We start from the raw sequence: 17,390 nt of genomic DNA on the forward strand, positions 1-17,390 counted from the left end.
CCTCTCATAGGTCCTTTAAATGTAGACCAAATAAAAGAACGTGAAAGTATCAATTGCATTTGAGTGAATACCATGAAATTCAATGATGGAACATCATGGTTTCTGTTCAGATAAATTGTAAAAATGTGTCCCTAAATATCCTGTGGGTAAGTACACATATAAGAATACAAAATATGACAAGCATAATTCATTTATGATGAAATGAATTGTTTAGGGTTTAAGACAAACTCAAGAATAATTCACTTCAAATAAGAGGTAAGATGATGAAATGTTAAAAATTAGGATATTTTAAAAATACTTCAAGCCTAAGTAAAATAAATAAAAAGCCTAAGCTGTGAACAACAGAGATCTTATAGTTTAAAAATCACATCTCTGCAGCCATAAGAATAAAGAGACTATCAACATGGTCAGCCTCCAGGGTTCACTTCATCAATGTTACTGAGTATGGACTGTTTCTTTGCCCCAGCCTACATGTGTGTGCTGGATGAGCCTGACTAACAGCGACAGGGAACAAGAAATAAAACACACACAAACATACAGACATACAACATAAAACAGAACGCTGGTATTGGGAGGGCTGCACATTCCTGATGGGAAATGTGAGCGCCTACTTGAGCCACAGTGTTTATTTTTATAGGTCAGTACAAGGAAAAGACTCAGGTAAAAATCAAGCTTTAACAATTCTTGATGCAAGGTGAAAGGAATGAGGTTTGGTGGGCTAATTTTCCTAAGGCTAATGAAGCTTAATTACAACACATCAGTTCTGGAATCATCAAGGCACGCAGGATACTTTATCTAAGGTATTGATTAATTTGGCATCAGGGAGTTTCCTAACAGTTCTGGTACTTAATCTAGTTTTGCATAGGGGGCTGATATGCAGACACAGCAGGTTGTATTCTTCAAGGAGATGTGAGAACAAAGGTCAAGACACCTAAGCACTGGGAAAATTATGGTATAAGAGGCTGTGCAAACTCCATTATTCCCAGTCCAGGGTCATGCCTGGTCCCCAACATTTCTTGAGGATGTAAATAACAAAATGCACAGAAAAAGTAAAACCAACAGTCCTAAGGTTCTTGGATGAGCTTGATTTATTCTCTGAAACAAGACTATTTTCAGTTAATTTCTAAATGTTCTTTCTGAATGGATGTGATGGTTAACTTGATTGTCAACTTGATTGAATGGAACCTAGGAAATTGTTAAAGCACACTTCTGTGTATATTTGTAAGGGTGTTCCCAGAGAGGATTAACTAATGGGGGAAAACCATAGCTACCAAATCCCACAAGCTGGGGACTAATGGAATAAAAGGGAAAAAAGGAAAGAGACTACTAGCATAGGCATTCTATCCCTGGACTTCTTGGCCAACATGAAGTGAGGTGCTTCACCACATCCTTCCCCCATAATGGAGTGAAACCTCTGAAACTATGATGCAAAATAAATCCTTTCCTCCTTAAGTTGTTTTCTAAGGTATTTTATCACAGTGATGGAAAGTATGACTAACATAGTGGGCATTGAGTTCTGAATACACCTAAATGACATCCTTATCTTCCAAAGTCCTTTATTCACTACCAGTGCAGTGCCACCAGGCATCCTCAAACACAACTTGCTATATAATTATTTATGTTAAAACAAAGTTTTCAACTCTGCAGTATGTGTCAAACTCAGTTTTGATCACTGATATGTCTTTGAGAACATTGTAGTGATGGCAGAGAGAAGATAATATCTCAGTGTTCCCAAAAAGATATCCGTTGAGTATGTCAAGAAACTGCATTTTTTATAAAAAGTGGATGACATTAGATTCTTGTGGGATAATGCTTCTCTGCTTTGCTGACTTTTGCTTTTTATTTGATTTGCTTGAGTAGAGTTGAATTGACATTACCTTCAAAAACATGTTCTCACAAGGAATTGGTTAAATTTTTATTATGGAAACAGTCCAACACGTACAAAGTAAACAGAATAAACTTCCAAGTACATATCACTAGTTTCATAACCTGTCTTGTTGTTTCATCAGTAATTTTCCTTTCAGTATTTAACTTCTATCAAAGGTTTACTTTTGTACAGCTGTTTGCTAGTGGTAATATTTATGTAAATTGAAATGTATCAAACATCAACATTTTAATAAATGAATCCATCCATATCACTTCCACATCACTTTCAATAGATACAACATTTCCATCTTTCATTGTGAATAATCTTAATCTTACCTTCTATCTTAATTTTAATAATTGAGCAGCAAAATCTTGGTCATCTCTTCACACAACAAGGAATGACAGATAATGTAAAAAAATCATCACACCCATGTTCTTTTTGCTCATGCATGCTAAACTAAACAATAGATATTTTAAATGTTAATTTGGCTGGATTATTACCAATGTCCTGAAATAGGACTTTAACTGGTTAAACATTGTAAAGTACATGAAACTTAATTTCATTTAGTTGAGTTATAATTTTTGCATAGCTGATCAAATTAATGTTTTCCTTTAGCTCCTTTATATCTTTTAAAAATCCTTCAAGTTTATCAAGATAGAAAGATAAATTCTAACCTTCAAATATGAAATGGAACTATTATAACTCTTTTTAAATTTAGTTATGCACAAAGAAAAACATAATTCAAGGGAAAGATAATGACATATAATCAATCACTTAAGCAGATTGATAGGACATATGTTGCAAAAATGTTAAAAATACAAAAAATTTTATGCTAGGACACATTTAAAATCTTAAATGGTTGGGTCAGAAGATTTTTTTTCCAGTGGTGCTAGAGGTTTGCCAGTTTTATTGACATTTTTCAAATAACTAGTTCTTTGTTATATATACTTTGTCTAATATGTTTGCTTTGAATTTCCTTGCCTTCTTTTATAATTTTTATTTCCTTCCTTCTGTATGCCTTATTTTTTCCCTCATTTTTCTAGATTCTTGAGGTAAAAGTTTGAAATGGAAAGGTGGTAGGTGATTGATTTGGGGACTTTATCTCTTTTTTAATGTATTCATTTTAATGCTATGAATTTTCCTCTTGGCACTGCTTTAGCTATGTCTCCCAAATTTTGATATTTTGCATCTTTGCTTTCAATACAGTTCAGTATATTTTTAAAGTTCACTTGAGACCTGGTCTTTGATTTTTTTCCACAGTTTTTGGTGGTACTGGGGGTTTAACTCAGGGCCTTGTTTTTGCTTGTTAGGCAGGCACTTTACCAGTTGAGCCAAGCTGCCAGCCTTGATTTTGGATTACTTAGAAATCTGCTGTTTAGTTTCCAAGTGTTCAAAGATTTCCCTTTTGTCTTTCCTTTATAGATTCTTAGTTTGATTCTATTATGGTTGGAGAACCCATTCTATGTGACTTCACTTTTACATTGAGGCTTGTTTAATGTTCCAGGTTGTGGTATATCTTGTAAATGTTCTGTTACCATTTGAAAAGAATGTGTATTCTGGTGTTGGTAGGTGGGATGTTCTATAAATAGGGATGAGATGCTGTGGGTTGCTGGAATTCCTATGCTGATTTTCTGTTTAGTTGGTCTATCAGTGTTTGAGAGAATGTCATTGAAGTCTCCAACTATAATTGTAGATTTGCCACTTCCTTCTTCAGTTGTTGCTGCATGTATCTTGCAGCTCTATTACTTGGTGTATACACATTTAGATTGCTGTGTTTTCTTCTTTTATCATTATATAATATCCCACTTGGCCTCAGGTGATATTCTTTGCTCTGATATTATCTGTTAACAAAATACATACTCTTGCTTTACTTTTACTAATGTTTACTTGTTTTGATTTTTAAACTTTGAATTTGCCCATAACATTATCTTTGAATTTTTTTTAAGACAATATATAGTTGGATCATGATTTCTTAAACCCATTCTCCTAATATCTTTTTTTTGAATTGGTGTGTCCAAACTATTTACATTTAACATAATTATTCATAGCTTAGAGTTTAAGCCTGCCATTTTATTTTTGTTGTTGTTGCTATTTTCTCCCTGTTTTGTTTCTCTTTGTTATTGTTTTTTTAATGGTATTGGAAATTGAACCCAAGACCTCATGCATACCAAGCAAATGCTCTGTCACTGAGGTACTATTTTTTCCCTAATTTCCTGGGGGCTAGTAGAATTTTTTACAATTCCATGTTGATGTATTAGCTGTGTTTTTCAGTGTATCACTTTATATAGTTTTTCCAGAGTCACTCTAAGTACTATATTATATATCTATAACTTATATTTGCTAATGTCATCATTTTACTAGTCAATAAAGTGAAGATAACTTATCTCCCTTTACAGTCTTCCATTTATAAAATAATTGTTCTAAGTATTTCCTCTGCATAAATTTAGAACCACATAAAACAGGGTTTAATTTTGGATTCGACCATCAAACATAATTTTGAAAAGATACGAGTTGCAGAAAGTCTGTTTTATTTACCACGTGTTTGTTTCCTGTATTCTTTCTTCCTATGTGATGTTTCAAGTTCCTTTAAAAAAATGTTTCCTTTCTGTTTGGAGTGCTTCCTTCCAGCAGTCTTTTGGGGCATGGCTACTGTCCATACATTCTTTTCCTGGAGGAAATTTTTACTAGGTATAAGATCCTGGATTGACACTTATTTTCTTTCTGCACTTGAAAAACCTGTGCATATTCTTGACCTCCCTGGTTTTTAATGAGGAATCTACTGTCATGCAAGTTGTTACTGTCCTTTAGGTAAGTTATCATTTCTTTCTCACTGTTGTCAAGATATTTACCTTGTCTTTTTTTTCAGATATTGAACTATGATGTCTCTAGGTATGTATTTCTTTGGGGTTATTCTGTTTGGGATTTGTTTGGCCTTTTTTTGTGGTACTGGGAATTAAACCTAGTGCCTTACACATAACAGATAATTACTCTATCACCGAGCTACCCCACCTGCTGCCCTTGTTTGGCTTTCTTATTCTCCAAGTTTCTTATGTCTTTTGTCAAATTTAGGAGGTTTTCAACCATTATTTCTTTTCAACCTCACCCTTATTCTCCTTTTTTATTGAAACTTTAATGACACAAATGTTAGATTGTTTGTTAGTGTCCCAGAGACTTCTAGTCTCTGTTCAAGTTTTAGGCAATTTTCATTCTTTTGTTCAGATTAGGTAATTTTATTGTTTTATCATCTAGTTTGCTGGTTCATTCTTTGTTCCCTCCATTCTGCTATTGAGCCCATCCATTGTTTTTTGTTGATTGTTATATCTTAAATTTCTAAAATTTTCATTGTTATTTCTTTATATCTTCTATATTTTTGTTGAGATTTTGAATTTATTTGCCCAAAACTCAAGATTTCCAAAGAAATCAAAAGAATCTTCTGGAGAATACTAGGGAATTTAGTATACTAGAATACTAGGAGATCCTAGAATCTCCTAGAACACTAGGAGATTTTGGAATCCCAGCACACAGCCTTTGCATTTAGGCATTTGAAGGGCAATGTCCCAAAAAGAGCTCTCTGCACAGTCATCACAGTACACCGTAAAGTAAAGCTATCATTTCATAAACCTGCCCCTATACTGCCTCACATAGATCATCCTGTCAGAATTCCTATTCAGGACAAAATCCTGGGTGGAGACCACCTTGTCCTACAAAAGCAGAGAAGATATATACAATGTCAGATACTTCACACCAACTACACAATTCTTTCTAATGTAAGAACAGAAAACCATCTGACATATGGAAACCAGAAACATTTAACTGTTAAAAAAAGAAGAAAAATGGACACAGTAAGAAACAAATAATTCAGGAAATAAAATTTGAAAAATACCAAATGATATGAGGAAAAAGCACAATCAAATAATAATAAAGTTTTCTTTAGGAATTCAAATATGCCACCAAATTAGCAACCCATGAGAATTAACTCAAAATTAAGTGAGAGATGTCAGAATTTAGATGAAAAGACAAAGATGTAAAATAAAACAGAAACATAAGACACAGAGAAATAATTATTACGATGTTCAATACATGACAAGCTCAATTCTCAGAAAAAAATAACAAGATAAAGTTAGGGATACAATTATTAAGGGAATAATGCTAGAGATCAAATAATCCCAGAGGTAAAAAGGTATCAATTGTTAGAATACAAAAGTACATTGAGTGTCCAGCAAAGTGAATCTAAATGATCACAACTTTATAATGAAATTGCTATTGCATAAAAGAAAGGGAACTCTAAAATCTGAGAGAAAGAAGGAAACAAATAATAATATATGTGCACATATAGATGTATACGTATTACTTAAATGTTTTATATATTATATGTGTGAGAGAGGGAAGGGGATAAGTAGGATCAAAAATCAGAGTGGATAAAATTTCTTATAAAATTGTGCATTAATAATCAATACAGTAATATTTCAAATTTCAGAGCAAGAACTCTCTATCTGGTTAAATCATTAATCAAGTATGAGGGAAAGCTAAATGCATTTTCAGGCATACAGAAACAGAGAACTTTTATTTCATGCAATTCATTTTGGGATGCCAGTTGGGAACGTACTGTAGCAAAGGGAGGAAATAAAAGGGAATAAGGGACCTAACAAATAATGGATTCAACTAGAAGAGGTATGAAGACAAGATAGCAGTTTTGTACAGACCTAAAGAGATTCTTCCTCTTCTGTCAGTATTGGGGAATGAACTCAGGGCCTCAAGATTGCTGAGCAAGCACTATACCACTTGAGTCAGAAGCCCCCAGCTCTTTTGTTTTTAGTTTTTTTTTCCCATAGGGCTTCATATTTTTGCGTGGGTTGGCCTGGAACCATGATCCTCTTCTCTCTTCCTCCTGGTAAACCTGGACCCAGAAGTTAGATTCTTGATTGAGATTTTAAAGCTATTTGAAAAAGTGATAAGGCCAACTGATGGAGTTTAAATGGTGAGTCTATTTGATCTTGATTTTATGAACCGTGTTTTCTTTTAAAAATAATTTTATTATAGCTTAAATTAGGACACATTAATAGTACAAGTGAGTTTCATTATGTAATTCCATACATGTGTGCAGTGTTCTGTGAGCAAGTTCACCCCCTCTATTATATCCCCATTTCTCTCTCTCCTCTCCCATTTTTTATACAGTGTTTTCAAATATATACCTGTAGTGTATTTTGATCCTCTTTCCCCTCAATATCCTTCTTTTTCCCCTTCCCCCTGCCATCAACCTCCCCTCAGACCATTCCATTTTACATTCATGTCCTATTATCATCATCATCATCATCGTCATCTTCATTTTAGATCTAGGTTCCACAAACAAGTAAGAACAAAATATCTCTTTCAATAGCACAGGAAGTACAACATTTGATTTAAAAAGAGCACTAAGCTAGTTCTAACTCTAAGTTATACTTTCAGTTCTGCAATGAACAATATTCTGAGGGAGAATCAGCCCGTACCAATCAGGTTGGCACTCACATAGGCCATGTTCTTTTCCATTGAACATGAACAATTTCATGGAACAGAACATTGTTAAGATGCATGTGACCCCGACTGAGCTAGACAAAAGTAAAATGACTTTATGTTTGAGCAGAGACAAAAAAAAATTGTCCAAACCAAAACAGTGACCAAAGACCCCCATTTATTTACAAATATTAGTGAATTCTGCTTCTTTATGAATTACAACTTTAAATTCACTTTGTTCTTTCTACTTCCTAAGTAAAAATCACTAAGATTCCCTATCTTAGTTACTCCCATTTTCTGAAAGCATCCAATCTATACTTCTTGAACATGCTGCAAAATATACAAAATATTTTTGTATATTTTGGGCTTGTATACAAAAATATACAAGCCCAAATTGTATAAGTCCTTTATAAAGAGTAAGAAAGCAACTTTATTATTAAGATGACTCATGGTTTCCTATTGTGCATAGTGTTCTTCATTTTGATGAGTCAGTAAATCCAACTTTTTTGGTCATAAAGTGTGTTCCTGGTGATCTATGGCAGCAAGGCATTCATAATTTATATTGTCATTAAAAGTAAATTGGAAATGTTTTCTAAAACATCTCTATAGAAAAGATAAGGGATGCTTATAACAAAAATGTAAAGAGACAGCTACAGTTGTAAAAAGGTCTTCTAATTTGACCATGTAACTGAAAAAGATGGAAAGTGTAAGGTAGAAACAGATATAAAGGAAATATAAAAATGTCATCCATTTCATTCATACAAAAAGAAGCTGTTAATAAACAATAAATGGAAGTTTCAGTTTGACCAGATAAGTCCTTATAAATAGTGATATAGCTATATGTGAAGAATGGACACTTGAAGTTATTTTAAGTGTGGTAGATTCTCAGCAATTTTAACAAGAGATTGTCTAAAGCTTTTGAAAAAACACTGTCTTAGCTTGCTAGGGGCACCATAATAAATAGCACAGAATAGGGGGCTTCAAAAAGAAATTTCTTTCCTCATATATCTGGAGGCTAGAAGTTTAAGATCAAGGTGTTGACAGGCTCTCTCTCTCTCTCTCTCTCTCTCTCTCTCTCTCTCTCTCTTTCTCTCTCCCTCACCTCCCCCATGTTCTAATCTTTTCTTTTAAAGACACTAGTAGTATTGGATTAGAGTCTATCCCAACCATTGAAAATTATCCCTTTAAAAGACCTATCTCTAAAGTAGATAGGAGTTAGGGCTTAAACATATGGATCTGAGAAAGGGGGACCAATTAATCAGATAACAGATACAAATACATTCCTTAATGATAAGCAAGTAAGTATAAAAAGAGATTGTAAACAGGTTTTAAAATGCTTCTTAGTGGGATGAAGTGGAAAAAAAGCAATACCAAAGTTTGGCAAGAATGTGCACAAGCTTGTATATTCAGATATTGTGATAGCAGTATAAATTCAAACCTATCTTGAAATATGTACTAAAAGTTAATCTTACTAAAGAAACAGTAGTTCTACTTTCTATGTAATTATTCAACAGAAATGCACAAAACATATTATACCAAAAACGTGTACAGAAATGTTTATAGCAGTATTATTTATAATAGTCAAAACTTGCACTGACTCAATATCTACAGAATGAATAATAAATTGTGGAATAAATCCAATAAACTACTGCACAGCAATGAAAATGAAAGAAATAAAATAAAAAGGCAGTACTGTGGATACATTTCTTAATGTTGAGTGAAAGAAGCTGAACAGATACTATATTGATACTATAAAATTCCATTTACCTGACTTCAAAGGTGGTAAAATTAAACTATAAAGGACTGGAGGTATACCTCAGTGACACAGTGCTTGTCTATTATGCCCAAGGCCTTGGTTGATCTCCAGCATTGCAAAAAAAAAAGAAAGAAAGAAAAAAAGAAAAGAAATTTAAAAACTATAGTATTGTTTGCTGTACTTGAGCCCATATGATAGTAAAGATTAATTTGTGTGCCCCTTAGAGTGCTACTAATGTTTAACTTACCCATGATATTGTTAGTATGGTGGATTCTTAATTGTGAAAATATGTTAAGCTGAGCATATAAGATATTCTTTCTGTATGCTACAATTCAATGAAAAAGTACTTTGCTTAACATTTTTTGCCTATGGGAACGAGAGCTGGAAAAGAACAGTAGATAGAAGATTGCTGCATTTCATCATGTTTTCTCACATGCATGATCTCTTAAATATGTATGCATTCCTTTGAAACTGCAAAAATGATGTAAAACATTTTTTTCCAATTTAGCATCAAATAAATTTAGATGTGATGAAACAAATTGGGTAGAAAATACCATTAATATTTTATTTTATTAAGACAACAAATACCGATGAGAAAGCAAAAGTCTCAGAAAAAGCAACAGCATGCATGGGACAGGAAGGACAACGTGCAAGGAAAGCAATGAAGTGGAATTAAAGTTTGCAGAACTGAAGAGAAGTTCGATGGACAAACCGATTACAAAAGGAAAATCCGAAAATCTGCAACACGCTCATACTATGTCTGGATTAGTTGATGATACACGGGGAAAGCATTGCATGGTAAACACATCGCTAATGCAATCCAAAGCTATTCCGGAAAAGAGCATTTTCTGCTATTTCTTCACCAGAGTCCTGGGGTGAACGGTTGGGCAATATCGGCTTAAGAAATTTAAACTCATTTGTCCCAGAACCTCTCTTCAGACACACCTCATACTGGTAGCTGTGGGACAGGGTCCCCTCACCTCTCACGTCCACCAGGTGGCCCGGAAAGTGACCCTCTGGCACCGCACAGCCAGACAGAGAGGCCGCCCTGCTCCTCCTGCACAGCCGCACCGCCACGAACACCAGCACACACAAGAGGAAGAGCGACGACACCGACGCCAAGGCCACCACCAGGTGCAAGGTGAGCGCGTCGCCCCGCCCCTGCTCGGCCGCCGCTTCCGGCAGCGGCAGGTAGGGCTGGGAGAAGCCATCCACCAGCAGCACGTGCAGCGTGACGCTGGCAGACAGCGGCGGCTCGCCATTGTCCCTGACCAGCACCAGCAGCCTGTGCTTGGGCGCGTCGCGCTCGCTCAGCGGCCTGGCGGTGCGCACCTCGCCATTGTGCGGCCACACGCTGAAGAGCCCGGGCTCCGTGGCCTTGAGCAGCTGGTAGGACAGCCATGCGTTCTGGCCCGAGTCGCCGTCCACCGCCACCACCTTGGTGAGCAGGTACCCCGGCTCGGCCGCCCTGGGCAGCAGCTCGGTGCAGGGCGCAGAGGCGTTCTGCATCGGGTACAGCACGAAGGGCGAGTTGTCATTGGCGTCCAGCACCAGCAGGCGCACGAGCGCCTGGCTGCTGAGCGCGGGCGAGCCGCGGTCGGCGGCGCCCACGCGGAACTCCAAGGCCTGCAGGGCCTCGTAGTCCAGCGGCCTCAGGGCGAACAGCTGCCCGCTGTCCGCGTCGATGGCCACGAGCGAGGCGAGGGCCAGGTGCGGCTCTGGGGGCGGCAGCAGCGAGTAGGTGAGCTGGGCGTTGGTGCCCGCGTCCCTGTCTGTGGCGCTCACGCTGCCTATGTGCAGGCCGGGGCCGTTGTTCTCGCGGACCCGCAGGGTGTAGGAGGTGTGCGTGAAGGCCGGGGCGTTGTCGTTCACGTCGGACACCTGCACGCTTATGCTGTGCTCCGTTTGCAGCCTGGGAGTCCCCATGTCTGAAACCATGATGGTGATGTTGTACTGAGATGTGCTCTCTCTGTCCAATGGCCTTTCTGTCACCAGGGTGTAAAAGTTCTTGAATGTGGGCTTTAAGAGGAAGGGGAGATCGTTTTGGATGGAGCAAAGGATTCTACCATTGTCTCCAGAATCTAAATCGGACACACTGAAAATGGCAACCACAGTCTCTGGGGAGTTTTCTGGGATGGAGCTGGTGAGCTTCGACATGGTCATTTCAGGGACATTGTCATTGACATCCAGCACCTCTATAGCAACTGTGCATTTTCCTGAAAAACCTCCACCATCTGTGGCTACAATTTCCATGTTATAATATGGAGTAACCTCGAAATCCAACGCCCTCCTCAGGCGCACTTCTCCTGTTACTTCGTCTATTACAAATGGTTGAGAAGTGTCATCACTTTGAAACAGAGCATAGGAAACACTCCCATAAGTTCCTGCATCTAAATCTCGGGCAGAGACAGTGACAACTAGAGAGCTGAGGGGGCTGTTCTCAGGAACCTGTACCTCATAGAGCGACTGTAAAAATTCGGGGGCGTTATCGTTGATGTCCACGACTTCAATGCGGACTGTGGTGGTCCCAGACCTAGGCGGGGCCCCACCGTCCAGCGCTGTGAGCAGTAGACTGAGCTCGGGCTGCTCCTCCCGGTCCAGCGCTCTGTCCAGCACCAGCTCTGGGTATTTTCTGCCATCTCCGCGATTATGAGTGACAACATGAAAATTGAAGTTGGGGCTGATTGTGTAGTTCTGCACAGTGTTGCTGCCTATGTCAAGGTCCTGAGCTGTTTTCAGAGGAAAAGGGGTCCTTGGCTGGGCGCTCTCTGGGATTTTTAGGAGCATTTCCTTCTCTAGGAACGCTGGAGAATGGTCATTTACATCTGTGAGCTGCACATCAACTTGAAAAAACTGCATGGGGTTTTCTAGTAAGAGCTGGAAGTGCAATAGACAGGGTTCTGTCACCCCGCACAGGTCCTCCCGGTCTAGTTTTTCATACAGAAGCAAATTGCCGGTCTTTACATCAAGCTGCAAGAGCTCTTTGTTCCCTTTGTAATGGATTCGCGCGCCGCGAGGGGCCAGCTCCCCCACCCTGAGCCCCAGATCTTTTGCCAGGTTGGCCACAAGATAGCCACTATCTGTTTCTTCTGGCATGGAATATCTAATTGCCTCAGAGCCAGCCTCCCACCAAAACAATAGAATAGCAAGAAAAATAACTTGCCGTGTCTGTGGTGTCTTTGCCAGCGCAGTCTCCATAGTTCAGAACCGGTCCAGAAAGTGCAATCCGTATTCAATCCACCCAAATGATTTGGTTAACGATCCTTGAATTAAATATTATTCACCGAATTGCTCTCTGAACTATGTCTTCTCTGAAATTCTCTCCTCTGGATCTTACCTAAAATGCTTCCTTCCTTTAAGGAGTTTTGGGTGTTCTGATTGCCAGCTTAATGGCGTCAGGTTTTCTCCAGCGCGCTTTTATTCGCAGTCTTAGCCTGCAGCGCCACCAAGTGTTCTTGTTTACTATTGCACGTAGATTTTGCCATTTCATTCCAAACTGTAACATGGTTGTGTATCAACATCCTTTAAGTCACAGAACTTCCTCAGTTTTAACTCCTGCCCTCAGTGATAGAAAATGAACGTTTTCTGAGTTATTTTCAGTTGAAGCAATATTTTCAGAGCAATCAAAATGATATCTAACAAAAAACCTTAAGAACATGAAGAAATTTCTTTTGTGAGCTTATCATTTGATTATATTCAATAAATTAATTTTAATGGGTATCTACAAAACTTTTAAGTTTTGCTGAGTAACTTTTGTTTTGAAGAATAAAATACAGCTAGAAAGGGATACTGATCATAAGTGTACCATCCTGTGAATTTTCATAAAGTTAATACAATGCTATAAGGATATGTTAGACAAGAAAGTAAAACATTTAAAAAAATCAAGAAATCCCCTCTTACCATTGTCTGGTTACTACCTCCCCCCTAGGAGATAAGCAATATCCCAACTTTTATTATCATAGACTATTTGCAAATAGTCTTATGCAAATGTAGTTAGAGAGTGTTACACATTTGTGTCTGTTGTCTTTGATTTAACATCATGTTTGTAAATTTTGTCTGTTGTATGTTATAATTTCCTTTATTCTCATTGATTCATATTATTCCTCTGTATGAATTTGCTATACTTTGTTTATACATTCTCAACTGATAAACATTGAGTTTTTTTCCAGTTTTGACCCTTGTTGAATAGTACTCCTATGAGCATTCTTATACTTGTCCTTAGGTGAACATTATATGTATTTATGTTGAATATATTCAGAGGAATTAGATTTCAGTGCTTAAAGTGTGTGTGTGTGTGTGTGTGTGTGTGTATATATATATATAGCTTTAGCAAGTATTGTGATTGTATTAGTAATTGTACTAACACCAGCAAAGTGTTAGAGTTCCAGTTGCTCCATATCCTTGTCAACATTTTATGTTGTCTTTTCAATTTTGATCACTAGTAATAGGGGTGATACCATATTGCAATTTCATGAGCATTTCCTTGGTGATTAGTGTAATTTGAACATTTTCACATTCATTGGCCATTAGCATGCATTATTATAAAGTGCTTGTTGAAGTCCTTTGTACATTTTTCTATTTGAGTATTTGCCTGTTTGCTTGCTTAAGTATCTGCAATATTCAATATTCAATATATTTTTCAGATATGTTACAAATATCTTTTTTCAGACTCTATTGTTGTGTCAATGATCTATAAAAAATTTTAATGTAGTCTGATTTGTCAATATTTTCAGTTTCTGGTTAGCACATTTTAAAATTTCATTTATTCACATGTGCATACATTGTTTGGGTCATATCTCCCTCTTACCCCCTCCCCCTCCTTTTCAGGCAGAACCTGTTCTGTGCATTTCTCCGGTTCCATTGAAGAGTAGAAATAAGCAATAATAAGAAAGATATGGCATTTTTGCTAGTTGAGATAAGGACAGCTATACAGAGAGATTCCTAGCATTGCTTCCATGTACAAATGTGTTACAACCCAGGTTGATTCATCACTAACTGATCTTTACACTGGTTCTTGATCCCCTTCTCATTTTGACCTCTGTCAAGTTAAGGTTTCTGTATTAACTATTCTGGAGTGGGGATATCAAATGCTTTCATATTTTGGGTTTTCTATCTAACCTCATACCTCCCCCTCCCGTATATGTTCTCCCCTTGTCATGTAACCCAAGTCCTACAACATTTCTGTATTTGCCCTTGATCTAAAGATCACATATGAGGGAGAATATATGATTTTTGGTTTTCTGAGTCTGGCTAACCTTGCTCAGAATGATGTTCTCCAGTTCCATCCATTTACTTGCAAATGATAAGATTTCATTTTTCTTCATTGCTGAATAAAATTCCATTGTGTATAAATACCACATTTTCTTGATCCATTTGTCAGTAGTGGGGCATCTTGGTTGCTTCCATACTTGGCTATTGTGAGTAGTGCTGCAATAAACATGGGTGTGCAGGTGCCTCTGGAGTAACCTGTGTCACATTCTTTTGGGTATATCCCCAAGAGTGGTATTTCTGGATCATATGGCAGGTCTATGTTTAGATTTTTAAGAAGCCTCCAAATTTTTTCCAAAGTGGTTGCACCAGCTTGCATTCCCACCAGCAGTGTACAAGGGTTCCTTTTTCCCCACATCCTCACCAACACCTGTTGTTGTTGGTGCTTTTGATGATGGCTATTCTAACAGGGGTGAGGTGGAATATTAGTGTGGTTTTGATTTGCATTTCCTTTATGGCCAGAGATGGTGAACATTTTTTCATGTGTTTTTTGGCCATTTGAATTTCTTCTTTTGAGAAAGTTCTGTTTAGTTCAGTTGCCCATTTCTTTGTTGGTTCATTAATTTTGGGAGAGTTTAGTTTTTTGAGTTCCCTGAATCTTCTGGTTATCAGTCCTTTGTCTGATGTATAGCTGGCAAACATTTTCTCCTACTCTGTGGGTGGTCTCTTCAGTTTAGCAGAAGCTTTTTTTATGAAGTCCCATTTGTCTGTCCTTTCTCTTAGTTGTTGAGCTTCTGGGGTTCTATTGGGGAAGTCCTTACCTATACATATTAGTTCCAGAGTGTTTCCTGCTCCTTCCTGTACTAACTTCAGAGTTTTGGGTCTGATATTAAGGTCCTTGATCCATTTTGAGTTGATACTAGTATAGGATGATAGACATGGGTCTAGTTTCAGTTTTCTCCAGGCAGATAACCACTTTTCCCAACAACAGTTGTTGAAGAGGCTGTCTTTTCTCCATCTTATATTTTTGTCCCCTTTGTCAAAAATGAGGTGGGTATAGTTGTGTGGATTCATATGTGGGTCCTCTGTTCTGTTCCACTGGTCTTCATGTCTGTTTTTGTGCCAGTACCATGTAGTTTTTATTGCTATTGCTTTGTAATGTAGTTTGAAGTTGTTTGTGTTGGAGTCTATATATATTTTTAGGTCCTTCAGAGTATGTTTGATGAAATTGGGTGCATTGCTGTTGGGTACATATAGGTTGATAATTGTTATTTCCCTTTGGTGTATTTCCCCTTTTATTAGTATAGAGTGTCCTTCTTTATCTCTTTTGATCAATGTAAGTTTGAAGTCTACTTTATCCAAGATAAATATTGCTACCCCTGCCTGTTTATGGGGGCCATGGCTTGGTAGATCTTCTTCCAGCCTTTCACTCTCAGCCAGTGCTTGTTTCTGTCGATGAGGTGGGTCTCCTGTAGGCAGACTCAGCAGATTGTTGGATCTTCCTTTTTAATCCAGTTTGTCAATCAGTGTCTTTTGATGGGGAATTAAGTCCATTAATGTTTATTGTTAGTATTGATAGGTATGTGGTGACACCTGTCACTTAGTTGTCTTTGTTGTTTAAGGGTTTGTTTGTGTGTAGCTGAAATGTGTTACTCTCTACTTTCTTGCCTTTTCTTCTCCTGGTTTGGTATTGCCTGCCCTTTCATTGTTTTGTTTGCTTTCACTTTCTGTGTGAAGAATTCCTTGGAGAATCTTTTGTACTGGTGGCTTGGTGGTCATATATTGTTTTAGTTTCTTCTTATCATGGAAGACTTTTATTGCTTCATGTATTTTGAATGATAGTTTTGCTGGGTAGAGCATCCTAGGGTTGAAGTTATTTTCATCTAGTGCCCGGAAGGCCTCACTCCATGCTCTTCTTGCTTTGAAGGTTTCTGTTGAGAAATCTGCTGTGATTTTGATGGGTTTACCTTTGTATGTTATTTGTTTTTTCTCTCTTACAGCCTTCAATATTCTTTCTCTATTCTCTGTGCTTGTTGTTTTAATAATAATATGTCATGGGGTGGTTCTATTTTGGTCAAGTCTGTTTGGTGTTCTGGAGACTTCCTGTACCTGGATGGGCATAGTTTTCTCTAGATTTTGGAAATTTTCTGTTATTATTTTGTTGAATATATTACACATTCCTTTTGATTGTACCTCCTCTCCTTCTTCAATGCCCATGATTCTCAGGTTTGGTCTTTTGATGGAGTCAGTGAGTTCTTGCATATTCCTTTCACAGGTCTTGAGTTGTTTGACTAATAGTTCATTGGTTTTTCCTTTAATTACTATTTCATCTTCAAGTTCTGAGATTCTGTCTTCTGTTTGCTCTATTCTGCTGAAATGGCCTTCCATTTTGTTTTTTTAATTTCTGTTTCATTCTTTTTTCTGACATTTTCCTTGTCTTGGGTAATTTCCTCCTTAGTGTTGTCAATTTTCACCCTTAATTCATTTCTCTCTCTATTTGTGGTATTTTATGTTTCATTTTGGTGTTTATTTAGGGCTCCTATGATTTCATTTTTTGTGTGTGTTTTCTCATATTCTTTATTTTTGTCCTCTTGGAATTTCTTGAGTGCCTCTTGTACATTTTGGTTGACCATGTCTAGTAACATCTCCATGAAATTCTCAGTGATTACTTGCAGGATTTCTTCTTTCAGCCTGTTCTTGTGGGCTTCCTTGGGTTCTTTGGTATAGTTTATTTTTATTTTGTTGGAGTCTGGACCTGGGTATCTGTTTTCTTCACTTCCCTCGGAATCCTATACTAATTTATTTTGGGGGGAGAATGGTTTCCATCCCTTTTTTGTCTTCCCGTATTTCCACTTGGTACTGTTTCTGTCCCTGGACTATATGTAATTTAGTGTTAGCTGAGTTACAGTAATGAAACTAACAAAATGAAGGAGGAAGGAGAATATAGAGAAAGCAAGAAAAGTAGAAGGAGAAAAAAAGAAAAGTACCAAGGAAAACAGCAGGGAGAGATGGTGGACAAAAAAGAGCAAACCAGACAGCCAAACCTTTAAAGGCAAACAAAAATAAATA

The 17,390-nt window shown here is 37.5% G+C and overlaps 1 protein-coding gene across 1 annotated transcript; it reads right to left on the reverse strand.

Moving 5' to 3' along the window:
* Positions 1-138: 138 nt before the first annotated feature.
* Positions 139-12,784, reverse strand: LOC109702592 (protocadherin beta-5-like). Its single transcript, XM_074076831.1, has one exon. The coding sequence runs from the start codon at positions 12,309-12,311 to the stop codon at positions 9,924-9,926; it is 2,388 nt and encodes a 795-aa protein (XP_073932932.1). The 5' UTR covers positions 12,312-12,784; the 3' UTR covers positions 139-9,923.
* Positions 12,785-17,390: the final 4,606 nt, after the last annotated feature.

The sequence above is a fragment of the Castor canadensis genome, chromosome 6 (genome assembly GCF_047511655.1).
Source record: "Castor canadensis chromosome 6, mCasCan1.hap1v2, whole genome shotgun sequence".
Lineage (NCBI taxonomy): Eukaryota > Metazoa > Chordata > Mammalia > Rodentia > Castoridae > Castor > Castor canadensis.